At 40.1% G+C, this 21,938-nt stretch overlaps 1 protein-coding gene across 3 annotated transcripts in view; it reads right to left on the bottom strand.

Moving 5' to 3' along the window:
* The window catches only part of LOC131675478 (RING finger protein 207-like), a 563,120-nt gene that overhangs the window by 200,858 nt on the left and 340,324 nt on the right, over positions 1 to 21,938 (bottom strand). For all 3 annotated transcript variants that reach the window (XM_058954473.1, XM_058954472.1, XM_058954474.1), the window contains exon 6: positions 17,891 to 18,241. In XM_058954473.1, the coding sequence (XP_058810456.1) occupies positions 17,891 to 18,241 (351 nt within the window). The remainder of the gene's footprint in view (positions 1 to 17,890; positions 18,242 to 21,938) is intronic.

Raw genomic sequence — 21,938 nt, 5'->3', positions numbered from 1 at the left:
TTTTTTTTATGAAAACGCTGTCGTTTATCTTGAAATGAACGTTTAAGAGATTTTCGTCTATGTTGATCTGTCAATGTATCGTGTCGGTGTAGAGCCCAGCAATAGTCAGCCATCATGCTCTCATTCCATCTTCCTTGATAATGTTCCTCTTTGTTTCTGAAATCTTGATGAAATCTTTCACCCATTTCTTCACTGAATGCCCCAACATTGTCCGGAAAGTATTTCAAATGTGAAAACAAAAAGTGTATTTTCAGGCTCATCAAACACCCTAATTTTTGATAATTCTGTAGCATTGTCGACACAATAGTTTTGTATTTAGGGTCCCGGTGGTTTCCGAGAAAATTCTCGGTGACATTTTTGAAACTTATCCAAGCATTTCTCTCATTAGTCGTCATTGTCAAGAGGAATTCATCATCTTTCATAAGTGCTCGAATGTCTGGCCCTACAGATATGCCTTCCTTAATTTTCGCTTCAGACAATTTAGGAAATTTGCCCTCAAGATACTTGTAACATTCGCCTTCCTTATCTAGTGCCTTGACGAATTGCTTCATCAAGCCCAGTTTTATATGAGTGGAGTTAACAGGATATGTTTAGTATCAACAAGGTTCTCATGGACGACATTGTGTGATCCAACAACCATTCCGATTCTTTTCGTCCATTCTTTCCGAACCCAATGTTCTTCTCGTGCACGACTGTCCCAGAGACACAAAAAACAGGGGTGCTTCGTATTTCCAGATTGCAAGCCAACTAATATATTGATCATCTTGAAATCGCCACAAACAAGCCATTTGTGTTCATTGTATAAGATGGGGATTCTACCCGCTGGTGCTCCGGGTAGCGTGGTTGCCTCTTCGCGCACGACGCCTTGTACGTTCCAGAGACGCGGGGATTCTTCGCCCGCTACTTCCTCGATAATCACGGATGACGAGCTCGTGTGAGCTCGCATCCGTGTTTGCTCCTCATCCTCTTTCTTCTCTCCGAGGAGGTGCAGGGCGGCGTGCACTATCCCCTCGACGGCGGAACCTAGGTCCAGCCTAATGAGGGTGGCTGCTGCTTCCTCGAATTGTTCGAAGGTGATTTTCATCCTATAATAGTCACACGTGTCAGTATCTATAACCCTTTCCTCGGGTATCGAAGGTGGGCGCATGTTCAGCTGCCCAGGGCCTTCGTCGCCGGGATTGAAGGTGAGGTCCTTTGCGTCGGTCTCCCAGGTCCTTCGATCGCAGAGCCTCATGCATCCACGGTCGGTGTTCTCGACGGTCTACCCCTCTTCCTTTTCTCGACGATGGGAGGGGGGATGCTTGGATTCTGTCGATACGGTGTAGTTTGGGTGGTTAGCGCGTTCTTGCGAGGTCTCCATCGTGATCGCTTTGCTGTATTAGTTGGAGGGGCGGTTATCAGGATTTTATCGGAAGGATCGGAAGGATCGGAAGGGGCGTGACGAGTTTGCATCGAAGTTATCGCGTTATCATTCCGGATTGCGTCATCCGTAGTAATGGCACGCCCGTTTTTACGCGTTGTCGCATCGTTCGCAGTAGGCGGGATGTTCGACGCCTCGGTTCCCTCGGTAGTAGATGTATCGTCGTCATCTCGCCGTCGGGTTTCGTCTTCCGGCAAGGTATCCTCCTGTCCATAGTGGGGTTTGAGGTCTTTGGCATGGACAAATTCTGTGACCTCTTCCTGCTGGTTGGCAAGGTGGTACGAGTTGACTCCGAGTACTGTCGTGACGATAAAGGGACCTATGAACTTTGGCGCTAACTTCGCGGAAATACCCTGCGCGTCGCACTGGACAGCATGCGATTTTTCTTCCATACCCAGTCCCCTTCCTTGAATCCAGGGGTCCTGTGCTTGGCGTTATAGTATTTCGCCTGCCTCAGAAACTCTTCCGAAGCGGTTTCACGAGCTTACTGAATAACGAATCGGTTATTCTTCATATGTGCGTTCCATTGTCCGATTCGGAGCAAATCTTCCTCTCGGGCAGCAAGCTGGTCTATTTGTCTCAGAAGGGTGTTCGGGGCTTCCGGTTGCCTACCGTAGTTGAGCATGGCAGGGCTGGTTCCCGCTCAGCGCGAACGCTTGTTCAGGTAACACTCGGTCCCATTCTTTGTGATTTCTGCGCAGGCACAAGATTATCATCGTCTTCAAAGTTCTGTTAACCCTTTCGGTAGGGTTAGCCTGTCGGGTATAGATCGGTGTAAAGGTCCGGTTTATCCCTTGGTCTCTCAGGTTCCCATCTACCTGCTGGTTACGGAACTCGGTGCCATTATCGGACAGGAAGACCTTAGGCGTATCGAAGCGCAGGATCACTAGTTCCCGGAGTTCCTTCGCGATCGTCTTACCATTGGCACTACGTATAGGTATGCACTCGACCCATCGCATGAATAAGTCGATGAACACTAATACGTATTCGTGCCCTCGAGGGCTTCTTGGAAAGGGTCCGGCGATGTCGCCCGCTATCACTTGCCAAGGTGTGAAAAACATCCGATCCCTCATGATCCCGCGTGGCTGTTCGACCTTACACTGTTGACAAACCTGACACTTTTGGACGTAACCTTTAACGGGCCCTCGTACCCATCTTCGCCTTGATAGCCACAGCTCAGCTTTTGGTGATACATCACTTTGCCAACTATTTTCCAGTCCGGGTAGTCTTCTGGGTGGTCCTCGATGCGCCGGAATTGTTCCGCGTACCAGGCGTTGTCCCCTGGCTTCGGCTGGTCCATTGCACTAACCTCAGCCTTCATGGGCTCAAAAGCGCGTGATAACGCGTCGGGCAATACGTTGTCGGCCCCCTTTCGATACTCGATCTAGAAGGTATGGCCTAGGAGTTGCAAGGCCCATCGGGCTAGACGTCCTATCGGGTTCTTCAGATTGTATAGCCATTTCAGACTGTTATGGTCCGTTACTACCTTGAATCGGTACGCCTCTATGTATGGGCGGAACTTCTGTATAGCCCATAGAACCGCCAAACACTCGCGCTCCGTGGCAGAGTAATTTTGTTCCGCCAGGTTATGGACACTGCTAGCGTACTCGATGATTCGGTCTTCGTCCCTTACTCTTTGAATCAAGACGGCGCCGATTCCCGTAGCGCTAGCGTCTGTTTCTAAGACGTATTGCCCGTCGGGCTCCGGTAACCCGAGGCACGGTGCGGATACCATGAGTGCCTTAAGTTTAGCGAAGGCTTGTTCTTGGTCCGATCCCCACACGTATTCGCATTTCTTCCCCGTTAGTTTCGTTAACGGTTGAACGTGTGTGGCGAAGTCACTCAAGAATCGGCGGTACCATGAAGCCACCCCCAGGAAAGTACGCAACTGTCGCACGTTTCCTGGACGAGGGTACTCCACGATAGAGCGCACCTTTTCAGGGTCTGGCCTGATACCTCGCGGTTAATCAACAAACCTAGATATTTAGCCTCAGGCTTGCAGAAGACGCTCTTCTCTCGATTAATCGAGAGTCCGGCTCGATATAACCTATTCAATACGATCTTAAGATGTTGTAGGCGATCTTCGAATTTGGACGATACAACGATGATGTCATCTAAATAGGCGAAGGCAAAATCGCCAAGCTCAGGTCCGATCACGCTCTCTATTAACCGTTGGAAGGTGGCACCGGCGTACGAGAGACCGAATGGCATTCGTACGAACTAGAAATGCCCCAATCCGAGCACGGTAAAGGCGGTGATAGGTCGAGATACGGGTTTGAGTGGTATTTGGTGATACGCGCTACTGAGATCGAGTGTAGAGATATAGCGTGAGTTTCTCGAGCGCCTCAATACATCTTGCATAAATGGTAGGTGATAAGCGTTTGGCTCGGTGACCTTATTGACCTTCCTGAAGTCTATACAGAATCGATACGAGCCATCCTTCTTGCGTATCATGACCACGGGGCTCGACCAGCCGCTATCCGCTGGCTCGATCACCCCTTGGTCTAACAACTTCCTTACCAATCTATGCATCTCTTATTCGACCTTGTGCAACACTGGATAGTAGCGCTGCTTGATCGGTTTCGTATCACCGACCCGAATCTCGTGTTCGATGCCTGCCGCACATCCCAATCCCATAGGGGCCTGCGATAAGGCCTCGCCGATGGTCCCCTGCAATATCGCCTGTTGAGAGGCTGTCACCTCGGCTATTCCGATCGTAGCTCATCTAAGACAAGCCTCCAAGCTAGCTACCTTTAGCTTCATCTTGGTTTGTGATTTCTTGAACAGCAACGTATTATCGTCGGGGTCAAGTACCGCTCTAAACAGTCTAACAAAATTAACTCCTAGGATACATTCATCGACGAGGGTTGGGAGGATAGCTACCCTCGTCGGTATTGTCATATTCCCCACGGTGAACGGCAACATGGCGTGACCAACGATCGTTAACTTACGACCATCTGGTAGTCCTGCCGTAACCGCGTGGGTGATATCCAACTTGATGCCTAGCATCTGCAGACGCTATCTGCAAAGCATTACTATCCATTGCTGGGTGGAAGCTCCCGGATCATAGAGAGCCCGTATCTGGAAGTCTCCTATTTTCACTGGCAGCCACCAGCGCATTTCCTGATCCGGGGAATATTGCGAAACAGATTCGGCGGCTCCACAGCCTTGCTCTTTGCACACCATAGCGCTAGCCACTGTGCTCTCGCGTGGTAAAGTGATGCCACTTGTCATTCGAACCAAACCACCTTGGTTCGGACGATCGGAGTTTCCATGGGGGTATTCTTTGACGGTTTACCTGCCGTTACCCGATCCCCCTAGGGCGTGCGCGATCCATTCGCCACCACCTCGGCCGGTCTAGGGTCTTGGGCTTTACTAACGTCAATACCGTCTCTCTCCGTGTTCACTTTACCGCCACGTTCATCATTGGCGCCACCAGGGGAGTTCTCGCTCTCGTCGCTCGACACGCTCGCTACTAAGGCTGACTGTGTTGGCGAAGGCCGCGAGATCTCGTTTCCGGGGTTTATTTTAGGGGATGAAGGAGTGGGGTCAACCCCACCTAACCACTAATCTCCTCGTTTCCCTTGTTGCATTGGGGACAGTACTTTTTGCTGTACCCCAGTAACCCTCACTCCATGCACTTGAGTGGCTTGGAGAAGTCTCTCTCCCGTCTTCGAGGAGCTTCCGGCTTCCTAGTGCGGTCTTTCGAGGTCAAGTTTTTCCCAACGAGGTTGTGCTTCATCTCTTCAGATATCTCCTTAAGAGATAACAGCAATTGGCTCAGTAGATCGGCCGGTCGAGCCTTCTGTTCGCCATCAACTGCCTCTAGGCTCGGACTAGGTGTCGCCCCCGAGGGCGTCGGTATGTACACGACCTGGTGCGTCACCTTCTCGAGCACTTTTTCCATACGGTTCAACCTGTCGCTGACCTCTGGCTTATCACTGGACATTGATGCCACTTTGCCCTTGCGGTCCTTCCTTCCATCGGTGCGAGGGTCGTACGCTAACTCCAGGTACAGAGCTGCTATCGTGAAATAATAACATCAAAATTACAGTCAAGATCACATGCGAGATCGTTTATTACCTCTTATTTCTACAATGTATTCGGCCCGCGTTTTTATGTTTACAAAGCGTGCACGCGACAATAACCTGCAGTGGCGGATCGCTCACCGCTCTTTGTTCGCCGGTTAATACATGCACGCTTCTTATGGCGTACGAGAGATTAGTTATCGGCAATCATATAGCAATCGCGAAATTAAGCTGGCCAGCTTACCTTATTAACAGTCGTACGGTGAACGAGAAAGAAAAAGTTCGCAACCAAATCTCGGGGAAGTCCGCTTCCGTAACCAAGCGGCTCTCGCTTTCGATTCGCCCTCGATGGCGAAACCTCACACTCACACACGCTCACACGCGTTCGTCTCCGTCAGACGAAGGCACAGCTTATCTCTGCTCTAAGCAGTTCGTCTCGGCACTCTGGAAAACTCGGTAAAAACTCTCTTTTGTCACTAGAAGCACCTGAGTGTGCGGGTTCTAATCCTCGACTGGTTCGTTTTCATACGCGCGCGTTTCGTCTCGTCTTGGGTCGAATTCCCTCATTACACATTTTGCCCAACCGATAGGTGCTACCCTCGCAGGCAGCCGCATGATTGGGCTGTTAGCGCTAATAAGACGTTTACCGTCACAATTTATAACAGCACATACAAATTCATATCAATCGCCATAATGATATACGAGGTGTGATCAAAAAGTAAGGTGAATTTTTATTTTTCTCAAAAAATATTTATTTATTCATCAATTTTTATTTTATTTCCTTCAAAATAATCCCCCTCGGATATAATGCACTTGTGCCAACGCTTTTTCCAATCCTCAAAGCATTTCAAAAAATCATTTTTTGTGATCTTGTTTAGTTCATCCTTCGATGCCGTCTTTATCTCCTCAATCGTGGCAAAACGCCGTCCTTTCAAGGGCCTCTTCAGTTTTGGGAACCAGAAGAAGTCACAGGGGGCCAGATCTGGGAAATACAGTGCCTGTGGCATCGTTACTGTGTTGGTTTTAGCCAAAAATTCGCGCACAAGCAACGATGTGTGAGCAGCAGGGGCGTTATCATGGTGCAAAAGCCAATTTTTATTTTTCCACAAATTCGGACGTTTCTGGCGGATTGCTTCGCGCAAATTGCGCATAACTTGCAGGTAATATTCCTTATTTACTGTTGTACCCTGTGGCAAGAACTCATGATGCACCACGCCCCTGCAGTCAAAGAAACCTGTAAGCAAAACCTTTACATTTGATCGAACTTGGCGTGCTTTTTTTGGTCTTGGTGATCCAGAATGCCTCCACTGGGACGATTGAGTCTTAGTCTCGACGTCATAACCGTATACCTATGCTTCGTCACCTGTTATAACCCTGTTGAGTAAATCTGGATCATCGTTGACGTCATTCAGTAGCTCTTGGGCGATGCTCATGCGACGTTTCTTTTGGTCGAAATTGAGCAATTTCGGAACAAACTTCGCTGACACACGTCTCATGCCCAAAACGTTAGAAAAAATTTCATGGCACGAACCAAATGAGATGCCAATATCATCAGCAATTTCTCTAATGGTAATTCGACGATTTCCCAACACTATTTTCTTCACTTCTTCAACATTCTCATCAGTTGTTGATGTGCTGGGGCGTCCAGAACGAGGTTCGTCGTCGGTGTCTTCTCGGCCTTCTTGGAAGAGTTTATACCACTTGCAAACATTTTTTTGGCTTAAAGTAGACTCACCGTATGCCACTTTCAGCATTTCAAGTGTTTTGGAACATTTGATTCCATTTTTCACACAAAATTTAATGCAAACTCTTTGATCCATGTTTTTAGACAGCAGCAAATCGTGGAGCACGCAAAACACTTCAAACCTTGATGCCTCTCACAAACAAACCAAACATACTACAAAGCTGAAATTTGGAACGTATGTTCTAGACGAGTGTACCGACATAACCAAATAAAAAAGTCGAAGATCGAACGGACGTAGCCCGCTAAATTTCAAAATTCACCTTACTTTTTGATCATACCTCGTATAGTATATTATTAATGGATTAAGTACACTCGTCGCATTGTTTTCAACCGTTGTTTTGTCATTGAATCAGTGTCCTTTGAGTGGTTTTTTTAGTTTTGAAAACAGCCAAAAGTCACAAGGGACTATGTCGGGACTGTATGGAGGTTGTCGAAGCAATGCGATATTGTGTTTACTCAAAAATTGCTGCACAAGATTGGATGAATGCACTGGCGCATTATCGTGATGGAGAAGCCAGTCACTACTTTCCCAAAAGTGCGGCCGTTTTCTTCTTACTGCATCACGCAAACGTTTCAAAATTTGATCGTAGTATTCTTTATTGATTGTCTGACCAGTTGGTGCATATTCGTCATGTACAAAACCTTCACAATCGAAAAAAACAATTAACATTTACTTAACATTGCTCCGACTTTGACGTGCTTTTTTTGGTCTTGGCGATTCAGAATGCTCCACTGTGAAGATTGCTGTTTTGTTTCAGGATCATAACCATAAACCCATGATTCATCACCTGTAATAACTTTTCTAAGCACATTATCATCATTATTGACGATTTCCAGATTGTCCAGAGCGATTTCTAAGCGAATGTTCTTCTGCTCTGCTGTGAGCAATTTTGAGATGAATTTCGCACACACGCGTTTTATTCATAAATTTTCGGTTAAAATTTCTGAAATGATAGTTTTTGGTATCCCAAGGTCTTCTTCGAGTTCTCGCACAGTCATACGACGATCTTGTTCGATTGCAAGTCGCACTCGCTCAATATTATCTCCGATTTTTGTCGTCGAAGGTCGGCCGGAACGAGAATCACTATCGACAGAAGTGCGACAATCCTTGAACCGTTTATACCACTCTTTTATTTGTGTTTTGCTCATACACTCGCTTCCGAAGGCTTTTTGCATCATTTCAATAGTTTCCGAACTCGTTTTTCCGAGTTGAAAGCAAAATTTGATGCATATTCGTTGATCTTGTTTTTCAGTCATATTTGACAATATCAAAATCCGACGAACGCGAAAAAGGCACTGTAAACAAAGACACGCTGCGCATGAATTATACGCCCGGCAGGTGTCAGTAAGTAACCAATAGATTCGTGAGGCTTTACTGTTGACGTTTCTGTCCGGTAGAGATCGCTCGAACACTATGTCGCGAAGATAGAAACGTAGGCCCGATACTTTCCGGACAGACCTCGTAGTGAGAGATGGAAATTCACTTAATTTTAATTACTTTCAGCAACGTTTCGTCAGCACATTTGCTATCCTTTTTAGACGTTATTAACAGAAAAACAATAAATTATTAACAATGAAGTTACAAATTGCCAAAAACATTGACTCAGATACAGTAGTAACTGCACATAGAAGAACTCTCTCATACGAATTTGACTGGGACAAAGCTAAGATATTGGATTATGAAAAGAATTACAAGAAACGCAGAATATTCGAAATGTTACACATCGGCTCACATAAAAACACTTTAAATAGAAAAGAGGATATACAATATCTTAGTTATATTTATAAGCCTTTATTAAGATCGGTGAGGAATGGATGATAGTTGAAGAATATATATATGTGTTGAAATACTTGATTTCTTACTGTATTGCAGCGTGACTGGCTATGAGCTATTCGTTTTAGCCTATAATAATTTGACTACTAGAGAAATCAGGTACACACATATACTTATAATTATATGCCTTTAAAATTATATTTGCAACTTCATTGTTAATAATTTGTTGTTTTTCTGTTAAGAAAGCCTGAAGATGTCAGCAAATGTGCTGAAGAAACGTTGCTGAATATAATTAAAATTAAGTGAATTTCCATCTCTCACTATTTCCCTTCTTTCCATTATTACAAAATTTATCATTTAAGAAAACTATAAGGGAATCAAGACAGTATGTTACGTATATGATTTTTATTTTTATATTCCATGAAGATACTTTTCAACTCATGTATTCACATGTTGATACAGAATGAGAAGCTTAATCCAATGATAGACGATTTTTAAATAAATATAATACATTCGATTATTTATTACTTAATGATACGTAAGCGAGCTCTTTATATACAAAAATATTGTTTGAATAGCAAAAGCCTTAAATATTTAAAACATAGTCCATTTTTAAGGTTTATATTATTTTCAAGACGTGTAAATCGTATTGAGATTCAAAATAATGATAATTGTATAAAAGTTGCACTTTATATAAGTCATCTCCACTTGTCTGAGTGTCCCTTCCTTAGTCTACGGTAATGAAATAGTTGCTTACAGCACCATCGGTGTTCCCTTACATAGCAAAGAGCGCAGTCTGTTGAGAGAGCCAGCTTCTAATGATACTCATCTTTCTTTACCTTGTAACGACGTAGTACCCTATACTCAGTAGAAGTAACTATATTGTACTTATAGTATATTAACAAACTGATTTCTGTTGAGTACTTTGAATATGTTGTAAGAAATTTGTGGAAATTGTATTACAAATTAGATTATGCAGAAGTAGAAGATTTTATTAAATGGAAAAATCTTGCAGGTTTTGCTTTGAGCGTAGACATTCTCTCATGTTATTGCGTTTGATGGTCGACCAAAGGGAGAATCACTGAATATTTTTGCTTTGTTCATGCACCCCTGTCCAAATGCCTTATTAACCATATTAATCATTTCTGAACTAGTTTTTCCAAAATTAAAACAAAATTTTATGCAAATTCGTTGATCTAATTTTTCCGTCATTCGAATAACGAAATGCGACAAAGGTAAAAAACATAATATAAACAAACACACGCCGTTCTCGTTCAATCGCTAACTGTGCATACCAATAAGTTCGTGAAGACTCACTGGTGACGTTCATGCCCCACACAGGTCACTCAAAAGTTTTAATGCAGAAATATGAAGGTAGGATCGATACTTTTGGGACAAACCTCGTATATTGCAATTATTTTGTTCTAGGAGTTTTCCTTTTCATTTTTTTTGTTCTTCGCTATTATTTTTTTTTATTTATTAAGATTTATAACCAAAATTTATAGAATTACCATGGCTCCGCTAAATGAACGAGAAAGAATTATTATTATTCTTATGATGAGGGAGTGAGGTGATAATGAAAGATAGTTTGAGAATGCTGCAAATTTATTTAACCAATCATTCAGAGTAGGGCAAGTTCCAGTATCAAAATCAACTATTGTTTGTAGAACGATACGACGATTTAATGAAATTGGGATCCATAAGAACAATTTTCGGTGAACTGAAAATACAGATAAATTTCTTTATAAATGCATCCGTAATTGTTACCGTCGTTTAATCTTGGAGAGGTGTTACGACTAGCAATTTCGATAGTAGGTCCTATATAGTAAGAATAAATTTATTTTGATGTTTGATGATATTTAGAGGTCCTACGATATCCATAGCTGCGAGTATTTTATCGAATGTTTTGAAAGGAGTATCAGTTATAATCATTCGTTGTCTAGTTTTAATTCTTTTTAATTCATTTCTTTGATAATCATTGCTGTTCTTTATCCGTTTTTCAGTATCAATTTTCAGATTTTCCGAATAGTACTTATTTTTAATGCTATTTTAAGTTTTATTTATTCAGGAATGTCCACCTAGGGCATTTGAATGATTTAGGTCAAATATTTTAACGGGAATTGTTTGACATAAACTGTCTTAACGACTATAACGTTTGAAACTTATTCTACGTTATTGAAATAAATAGTTCGGGCTCTAAGATATATTCATAATCGCGTTTCCGAGAGTAAGCAAGAAGTTGACACGTGAAAGCTTTTGAAGTTTTGATATTGCTATAATCAATGAATAGCGAACACAGTGTTTTCCACGTCGTTTGCCTCTTCGATGAGCCGTTTAAAATACAATCGAGTATTGTTATATCTATCGAGGGGAAGCCCGACGGCGCCGTAACGAATACTCAATCTAATTTCTCGGTAATATTAATTTTAGAGAGGAGATAATCTAAGGCTGCTTTTTTCTCATAAAAGAGAGAGAGTCTTATGAGTTGAGAACTTAGATTATCGAGTAGGAAGGAATAGTAGGCTAACCACCGAATAATGAAATCAGTCTCAGGAAATAGCTAAGTCTTTATTTCGTTCAATGCTCGCGCTGCTAGGCAAGGTAGGATTATGAGTCCTCTTGCCGAGGCGACGAGCGAATTTATACTTGCGAAAACGGCTTCTTTATACGCTTGGTAGCCCCTACAACGCTATTTCTGATATTCGCATAAACTTTGTACAGGTTTTGTTGCAAAATGGCTCGCTCCAAATTGAAAATTAGTGACTTAAAAGTTTAAGTAGAGGATAACGAATTTTTTAATATAAATCATTTTTCAAGGAAAAATCGCCTCTTAAAATTATAAGTGATTTAAATTAGATATGTAAATGACACGGAATTTACAATAAATTTACGGAAAATTTTTACATCAGAAAGTCACTCGTAATAAGTAGAACATTATTCACAATAAAAACCACTAATTTAACAATCCGTTTTTGAATAATAATTAAATAACGAATTCGTAAATTCCTCTTTTAGCCATTATAAAATCAACAAACGGGTAACAATCGTTATCAGTAATTTTATAGGTATGTACAGTCGAATCGCTATCTCGCAAGGCAATTTTAATTGTTTAAATAAATTATAAATTTTTTATTTATTGATAACTCAGTCGAAAATCAGTTATCGAAGTGTCAAATTCTTGCTTCTCTGTCTTAAGGTGCTAGGATCATTGTTGTATATTCGAATTTGCATAGTTCGAAAAACTTATTTAAGGGGTGAAATCCACCCTCAAAGTTCACCTCCAAAAACATTTTTTTCAAATAACTTTTCTTCTAGACAGTATTTTTTAGTAAAACAACGTAGGTAATAATCTTTATAAAAAGTAAAACAAACTCTGGTGTATTTCACTTTTAGGGGTTGCAACTCCTATTTTTAGTACACGAAAAATTGAAAAATTCACATAATTTTCTGCAGTAAAAACTTTTAAAATAATGTTATTATAACCAATTTTTTATATTTATTAGAGGAAATAGAAAAAATAAGTTTATGTTTTCCAGCATTATTAATAAAAAATATTTTTATAGGGTGTGACGGTAAACGTCTTATTAGCGCTAGCAGCCCAACCATGCGGCTGCCTGCGAGGGCAGCACCTACCGGTTGGGGAAAATGTAATGAGTGAATTCGGCACGAGTAGAGACGGAACGCGTGCGTATGAAAATGAACCAGTCTAGGATTAGAACCCGCACACTCAGCTGCAGCAGATATTAGTTCGAGTTTTCCCGAGTTTTCTTGGAGTGCCAAGACGAGCTGATAAGGAGCGACAGGAGCTGTGCCTTCGCCTGGCTAAGACGAGTGCGTGCAAGTGTGCGTGAGTGAGTGGTTTCGCCATCGAGGGCGAAACCGAAAGCGTGAACCGCTTGGTCACAGACGCAGACTTCCTCGATACTTAATCACGAACTTTTTCTCTCGTTCTCCGTGCGGCTGCTAATAAGGTATGCTGGCCAGCTTAATTTCGCGATTGCTATAATTGCTATTAACTGATCTTTCGTATTCCATAAGAAACGTGCATGTATTAACTCGGCGAACAAAGTGCGGCGACCGATCCGACACTGCATGTTATTGTCGCGCGCGCGCTTTGTAAACATAAACACGCGGGCCGAAAACATTGTAGAAATAAGAGGTAATATATATAATAAGAGGTTGACTGACGCCCGTTCCCTCCTTCTCTCCGGTTTACGAATTTGAACGTTCAGATAATCCCGCGCGCTCTTCGATGCGATCGCGCGCATAAATAAATACACGGGTATCATTTACCCCGTTTCAAGGTTAAAGCCACCCCTATTAATGAAAATTAGAACTTTCGATATTAAAATTATTTAAAAGCGAATTTTTTAATTTTTACTGCTTTATAAATATTATTATAATAAAAATATTTTAAAAACACATTTAAAGGGTGAAATCTACCCTTAAAGTTCACCCCCAAAAACAAGTTTTTTTAAATAGCTTTTTTCCTAATCAATATTTTTTAGTAAAACTAAGTGAGTAATATTCCTTATCGAAAGTATAACAAATTCTGATCACATTGACTTTTCCGTGTTGCAACCCCTATTTTTAAAAGGTAAACAATTTAAAAATTGACATGAATTTTTGCAGTGGAAAAATAGTTTAGTTTTGAGCAAATTTTTATGTTTTGAAAGAAAACAGAAAAAAGAATCTTTCAATTTCTGGATTATTAATAATAAATAATTGAAGAGGGTAAAAATACTACTCTTATAAATAAAAATTAGTATCTAATGAGTAGATAATGCGAAAGTTTTAAGCAAATTTTCTAATTTTCAGTACTCGATGACTGTCGCTATACTAAAAATGTTGGAAAAAAGTGAATAATTTAATTATTATTATAATATTATTTTAATTTTTTCAAACACGAGTGGTCAAATATTAAATTTTGAATAATTAGAATAACAATGGAATAATAATAATAATGAAAGAAATAACATTCGTTTGTTTATTAGTAATGTGGAATATTAACATCTACGCATTAATACTCGTAATTAACAATACTCAATCTATCCGAACATTCTTCTTCTTTAATCGTTGTTTCTCTATAAGGGATACCATGTAACAAAGTTGCCGCGTCACCTACGTGCTTTGCCACCAATTCTTTAAAGGGAGATAAGAGAAGCGCTTTCGCTCTCAAGGATCAAAAGGGGGAGGAGGAAAGACGATTTCGCACATAAACTTTCGAAATTGAACACAAACTTATTAATACCAAGAACCTCACAAGCAAATTAACTCGGAAGACTTAATACTAATACAAACAATTAATACACATTAATTCGCATATCTATGTCACTAATAAATAATACCGAGAACGCGCGGACTTTATTGCTACTACCGACGACAAACAAGTCGCGGATTGCCTAGTAACAGAATCGCTTTAACAACCCTCGTTTAAAAGAGCCGCTGCTTGTACAGAAGATCTCGGTAGCCGGCGAGTAAACGCCTGGTTACCGAGTATTGTCGTAATTAATTTAACCGGTAAAACGCTTAAGAGAGAGAGAGAGAGAGGACCTGTCACAACATCATCAACTAAAACTAGCTATCATGGCTTATTTCGACATCGAGTGGATTCAAGCCTCGATGATTTAAAGAGCTTTTTTTCGAGCTTTCGAAAGTTCATGTTATGTTTACAACAAGCTCCAGCCTGAAGACATTGCTAATCTGGAGTTTTTGTTTTTAAGGAATTGTCAAACTGCACGCATGTATTTTTGAAATAGGAACCAATTCTCAAAGTACTACAAGTACCATACACTGGCCCACACGAAATACTGGAACGAAGCTAAAAGCCAGTCATACTAAAAATTCATGGGAAACCAATGAAAGTTTCTATTAATCGTGTGATTTATGTTTAAAGAAATTCAGACACCAATTCTTACTTCTCAAGAAATTCCTGTTCTTACGTAAGGTTTTGTTTCTACGCCTATTGCTGAACCTATGCTATCAGTGCCTACGTCAGTTCCCAAACACACGACACGTTCTGGCAGAAAAGTACGATTCAAAAACATTGTAAATTTATTGCCGAATTTTCTGCCAAAAGGAATAATATGGCAGTGCAATTTGCTAACCGAACGTTTATAGCAAAAGTGTGTCCCTAGCAATAAGCTATCAATCTTTATTTTATCACTTATTAATCAGTTATTCTATCATCAGTATTCACGATAAACAGTTATATTTAATATTAAAAACTTCAATATTTCTTTAATATCAATAAAGTCTATTAATCATTAATATTATTATTTCTATATAGATCTACTCTCAGTTTTGACTTTGAAATGAAATATATTTTAGATCTTGCTGAATCTAAAAATAAGGAAACTAATATTTCTACCGTAACGGGGGAGATAAATCTGAAAAATGAGAAATTTATTTAAGAACAAATTCCCACGATGCAGAGCAAACCGCCGCTCCGTTAAGCACGTATGATAGTACGTGTATTCGTCTTAACGTCAGATGATTTATCCTAGTTGTCTTCTATCAAACAGAGTTGAACTCACCTTAAGTCACGTGTCATGTGACACTCGACGAGTTTTAAGTGTGAGTGACTTTACTCCTAATCTTCTTAATCCCCTAGAGTTAATCAGATTAAAACCTAAGCCTTTTCCAATTATTTAAGCTACTAGGAAAATCAAATGAAGCAAACGGCGAATAAATTTAATAAACTTTAATTAACAAAAATCACTACAGTCTTTGTAGGACCGAAAGACTAACGCTCGCGAATAGGATTTTACAATTAACTATTTTCCGTGAGAAAGAGAGAGAGAGAGAAGATTCGAATATTACCGCGAACTAATGCTCGGCGCAAATACAAAAATAACCATATCACGAATATACAAAATATCGAAAGTATTTTGTATCGCTTAATATGATGGGAGGTGCACCTACCATGCGGTGCAATTACGGTGATCAGCCGTAATTGTTGTTGTAAAAATTTCAACTGACGCTGCCCCTCTATTATCAACTGCGCAGCCTCGATCTGCCTCAATATATCTTTGTTGCTGCTTCTGTACTGCTGCTATTATCTGTCACGAAAATGCCGTTGCACTCACGCACGTAATTGACCCAAAGAAAACTTTACTTTTTGCGAAAAAAGTACAAAACACAAAACGGCGGTAAACTCTCGTGAACAGCTGAGCTGTCACGTGAACAGCGATCTTTTGCTTATTCAAAATATCGCGCTCCCCCTCTCTCTCTCAATAGTTCGAACTAACGCGTGAGAAGCAGAATCGCGAACGGTTCGATTACTTAAATCGACTACCGTTGCACTACAAAATAATTTCAAAGCTCTTTTGTTGTAGAAAGTTACACAAAATTTTTGAACATTTTAAATTAAATTGTTTATTGAACACAGAACTTATTTATGATTTCAGCAATCCATAGTATACTTACTCCAAAGTTACTACTGTGGGCAAAAAGTAAGGTGAATTTTCAATTTAAACTTCGCGGGCTTAACATTTCGGGCTAGTTCTTTTTTTCTTGAGTTGGTAGGACTGCGAATGACATCTGGGACAAATTTCATGTCAATGTCATCATCAGTAATATATTTACGCTTGTGTTTACCAAACGACCAAGAGTGCATGTTTCGATTTTTACAATGTCTGATTTAATTGAGCAAAGAAGTGCCATCAAATTTTGTTTGCGGAATGAAATTTCGGCTGCGGAAACGTTGAGGATGTTGCGGAAGGCCTTTGGTGATTCTACCATGTCGCAGAAAAATGTTTATAAGTGGTACAAAGAGGGTCGAGAACGTGTTGATGACTTGGAGCGCTCCGGACGACCATCGACGTCAACAGATGACCAACACGTCAATAAAGTGAAGGAATTAGTGCTCGAAAATCGTCGGTTGACTGTTAGAGACCTTACTGATATGATCGGAATATCAGAAGGATCTGTGAAAACAATTTTGAAAGACCATTTGGGCCTACAAAAAGTCAAATCTCGTTTGGTACCGAAAACGCTCAATTTCTTGCAAAAAAGTCGCCGCGTTGATGTGTGTGAAACAATGCTTTCTGACTATCAGGACAAGCTCAAATGCATGATTACGGGAGATGAGACTTGGATTTATGCTTACGACCCTGAAACAACCGACCAATCAAGCGAATATCGTGCTAAAGGCGAGGCCAGACCGAAAAGAGCACGCCAAAGTCGTTCAAAAATCAAGGTCATGATGACAGTTTTCTTCGATTTTCGTGGTGTGGTGCACTATGAATTCCTTCCACCCGGCCAAACTGTTAATAAGGAATATTATTTGAGCGTTATGCGTCGTTTGTGTGAAGCAATTCATCTAAAAAGACCAGAATTATGGGCCAACAACTCTTGGTTTTTGCATCACGATAATGCACCATCTCACACTGCACTCGTTCTTCGTGACCATTTCGCCAAAAATTCGACGCATATCGTTCCGCAACCACCGTATTCGCCTGATTTGGCTCCGTGTGACTTCTGGCTATTCCCAAAACTCAAGAGACCACTCCGGGGAACGCGTTTCGAGTCGATTGAGGAGATAAGAGCTGAATCGAAGAAGGCGCTGATGGCTATACCGGAAAGGGACTATTTGGCATGTTTCGAGGATTGGAAAAAATGTTGGCATTAGTGTATTTTATCGGGAGGGGATTACTTCGAAGGGGATGACATTGATGTAGAAGAATAAATAAAGATTTTTCATTTTACAAACAAATTCACCTTACTTTTTGCCCACAGTATAACAAATTGATATAACTTTGTCTTAATAGAAGTTCTATGGATTCATTTATTTTATTTACTAACTCATAATTAAATTGTATTCAGTTCGATCGATAAAATAATAATTTGTAAGTTAAGAAGTTGATGTAAAATTCTTGAATAATTTTTGAAATTTTAGATGTTTATTACATATATAATCCTACCTGAGAATGAAAAACTTCTTTTTCTAAATGTATTCGACAAAGTTGCTCTTCCCAAAGAGCATCAAACACCGCTTTAAGTCGTTCCATCTCTTTCTGTTGGTGTTCAAGTTGCTGTTCCAAAAGTCTGAAGTCTCTAGTGATATTCTCATAACGTATTATCAAAGGCGGCGTATTAACTCGGCGTAACAATGCTACATCTTTATGGAGTTCACCAAGACGTTCTTTTACTGTTTTCAATTGGTTGTTCAATTCTTGAAGTTGATTATCAAATGTGCGACAATGGCTATTGAAACGACCTGACTCCAAAAGTCCTTTAATTTGTGTTGGAGCTCTTTGATTAGTTTTATTATGCTGCAAATTTAATTATATAAATTTTTGCGTGTGTTAATTCATTTGATCATTCAATTTTTTCATTTACATTACTTAAATACAGTACCAATCAATGACTTTTGCCATTCCTACACTACAGTCAGGCAAACTTAAAAGTTTTGTATCTCAATCGAAAATTATTGTATTAAAAATGCCGAAGTGTGTTTTAAAGATTGTTGTAATAATTTCCATATAATACGTGAAAAAATTCAAAAAATTAAAAACTGTGTTTTTTTACGATAAAAAACAGATTTAAAAATACGAGTATGTTTCGCCTGGATTCAAATCAATGTCAGTTTAAAATTAGAAATAGGAGGACAAATATACCAACAGAAATCAAAAGCTAGTAACTTCCTCTTTACCAAGATCAGCCGCGAATTTTCGTGTGACCTTTTTTACCGGAGATACGGACATTTTTGTAAAAGACGTGGTTTTTTTTAAATCTATCATTACCTCAAGTTCTATTGATTTTACGAAAAAATTACATAGAGAAAAAAGTTATGTTTCATACCCTAACACAAGAAAATAAATTCAAAATAAATAAATGGAAACAATTATTTTTTCGTATTTGTAGCATATTAAAAATAACAATTTATCTATTTTCTTCAATATTTGGTTTTAAAATGTCGAGAGCTGCAGTAAAACACAAAAAATAGTAACGTAATTAAGACTTTTATTTTTAACATTTTTTTAAATTTGTTTAACAAAAAATATCGATCAATAAATAAATAACACAGGCCCACAAAAAAAAAAGTCTATACATTTGGTCAAACGTACTTTTCTTTATGTATTTTTCGAGGCTGAATCCGAATCTGCAATAAAAAATAACCTTTCCCTTCACATTTTGAGGTTTATGAACGAACAACCTTATTTTTTGAGGTTTTTGGGGGTTTTTCGAAATTAAATATTAAAAAGAGTAGAAATAAGATTTTTTCGACTACAGAATTAAATTCTACAGTAAAAAATTCACAAAATATCTATGATATATGTGTATGTTCGATAATAGAAATACAACACACACACATATGCGCGTGCACACACACAAATCACTACAAAAAATAGAATTCGCCAACACGAAGGTCATTTAAACTTGGAAAACAGAATATTCTTGAAAAACCTCTCGTGAATCCATCTAAAATTTTAATCATTCCTCTACATATAAAGTTTGGATTGATGAAACAATTAGTGAAGGCATTCAACAAAAATGGCCAAAATTTTAAATACTTAGAAAAAATGTTTTATGAGAAATCAGATGCTAAATTAAAAGAAGGTATCTTAGAAGATCTTTAAATCCGTACTTTATTTCGAGATGAAAACTTTGACACAACTATGAATGAATCCCAGAAAGCAGCATGGTCAAGCTTAAAATTTGTGGGTAACACAAAAGATATAGATTGCATAAATATTGTCAAAAGAATGATATGCTATTACCAGAAATTAAACTACCTTACGAAGTTAAACTTTCTTTTCTTGAATCTCGTATTGATCAATTTTCTAAAAATAACGGTGATTTTGATGACGAGCAAGGTGAAAGGTTTTACCAAAATTTAAAAGAATTGTTAATAATTACAGCTTCAGCGTAGATTTTATAGGGTATAAATATGTTGGCAGATTACTGTTGGATGATAAAAAAATAGACAACTTTGACTAGGGAACAAAAATTTGCCAGAAACTGTTTACACCGATCATTCGATGAAAAATGTGTGCGTAAGCGAAAATCAATTTAGTGTAACGGAGAATCACGGCTCGGCCGTTGCTCTCCGTCAGGCTCTCACTGATCCCCGTGCGCCTTGCCGAGCTGAGAGTGTGCGCTAGCTGAGCATACTCTAATCGTTCTGTCTTTCTTGCTCCCTTTCTCGAGGTGCGACGGCAGCGGCGGTGACTGGAGGGAGCCGACGAGAAGAGCGCAGTGAGAGAGAGAGAGAGACGGAAGATAGGAGAGAGCCAGCGAGTCGTCGGCTGACCTGCGCGCGCATTTCGCTGGCGAAGAGAGGAGAAATCGGCAGTAGCTGTTTGGTAGCCGAACGGACCGCCGCGCGCACACCTTTTCATCGTTTTCGCCTGCATTTTGTGTCTTCTGAGTTCCCGCGCCCTCGCCGAAGACTTTTCCAGGATACATGCCCTGTGCGCGGAGTGACAGTTTATTTTTGTGTTTTCCGCGAGTGTAGCGAGGCCGGCATGCGTGCACGTGGGCGACTGGTGAGATGACACGGGCGTGTGCGCGCGTGCGGCCATTTTTGTGTGCCACGGTGAGTGCGATCTTCTCGCCAATTCATCTCGGGGGACGAGATTCGATGCGGTCTACACACACACACGTTCGACGATCTCCAGTTCACATACACACACATACTCAGAGGCTACAACTATGACACTACAACAACATAACAACACAAACAACCAAAGCAACAACAGTAATACTAACAGCGCTAACAACGGAAACAACAGTAACAAAATCAACAACATCGCCGAGTCCCAATCAACCAAGATTCAAGAGTACGAGAGCGATTGTAAAGGAATCTCTTTGTTTGCTACAGAATTTTCTCCTCAACGAAGACAAGAACGAACAGAGTGATACACGGAATCAACGTGCGGCAAGGTCGGTGCGGTGTTTTCTCTCTTTCTCTCTCTATTTCTGTCCGAGGCGTCGAGTAAATAATACGCGGCTCGGCAGCTCTGCCGGCTGCAAGGTTACGCATAGAATTTGCTCGAGCGATTTGTTTTTTTTTTCTTAGTTTGTATGCTGATGTGTTCTTCTCTACATATTTTCTCCTTGATCGGGTAAACAACGGTTCGGTGAGCAACCCTGTAGCCGATCCGCGGCGTGCTTTTATTTGCATTTGATTGTAATGGCGGTATTATTTTGTTCTCTTATTATTTTGTATTTCATTTATTTTGGCAAATTCGATTATTTTATTCGTGGATAAATTCAGTTACTTTGTTTCTTTCGTTGTTGTAATTTTAATTATTGTTATTTAAAATTTGTCTATAATCTCTGTTCCGTCGTCACATGTGTGTATGTATGTATGTGCGCGATGGCCGAACTTGGGAGAGAACCGCGGGAGATGGCGCCACCAACTGAGCGGGCTGCCGCCGTTTCTCTGCAAGTTCGCGCCGGTTTGACATTTACGGCCGTTGCCAGTACAGCTCAAGCGGCCATTGTGTGCGCAGAGCTATCGCGAATTTTACATGCGATTATCCGTGAAAATCAATATAACCTGATAACATATCATTACAATCGTTACAAGTAAAATTGACAACAAAAAACAATACCAAAGACGCAAAACAACGTATTGCGCAAATATTTTACCGTATTCAACCTATGACAACAACGAATTAGTGGCCCTTGTAACGCGGTGATTACATATAGTTATCTACGATCTTACTTACTATAATCCATTTGTATGATATCATCGATATCACGTTAATTTCATCTTACTTTTCTATTACTATCTATTTGTATGATATCATCGATATCAAGCTAATTTCATCTTACTTATCTATTACTACCTATTTGTATGATATCATCGATATCAAGCTAATATCATTTCGTCTATCTTTTACTACCTACTATCCGAAACTCTCCGATATCATCAATCAAGTGTGTGTGTGTGTGTGTGTGTGTGTGTGTGTGTGTATGTGTCTGTGTGTGTGTGTGTGTGTGTGTGTGTGTGTGGAAATT

The sequence above is a fragment of the Phymastichus coffea genome, unplaced genomic scaffold, assembly GCF_024137745.1.
Source record: "Phymastichus coffea isolate CEN01 unplaced genomic scaffold, Cenicafe_Pcof_1.1 PCOF00023, whole genome shotgun sequence".
NCBI classification, from domain to species: Eukaryota; Metazoa; Arthropoda; class Insecta; order Hymenoptera; family Eulophidae; genus Phymastichus; species Phymastichus coffea.
Note: the sequence above shows the minus strand (reverse complement) of the source record. Positions and strands in the feature narration are given on the sequence as shown.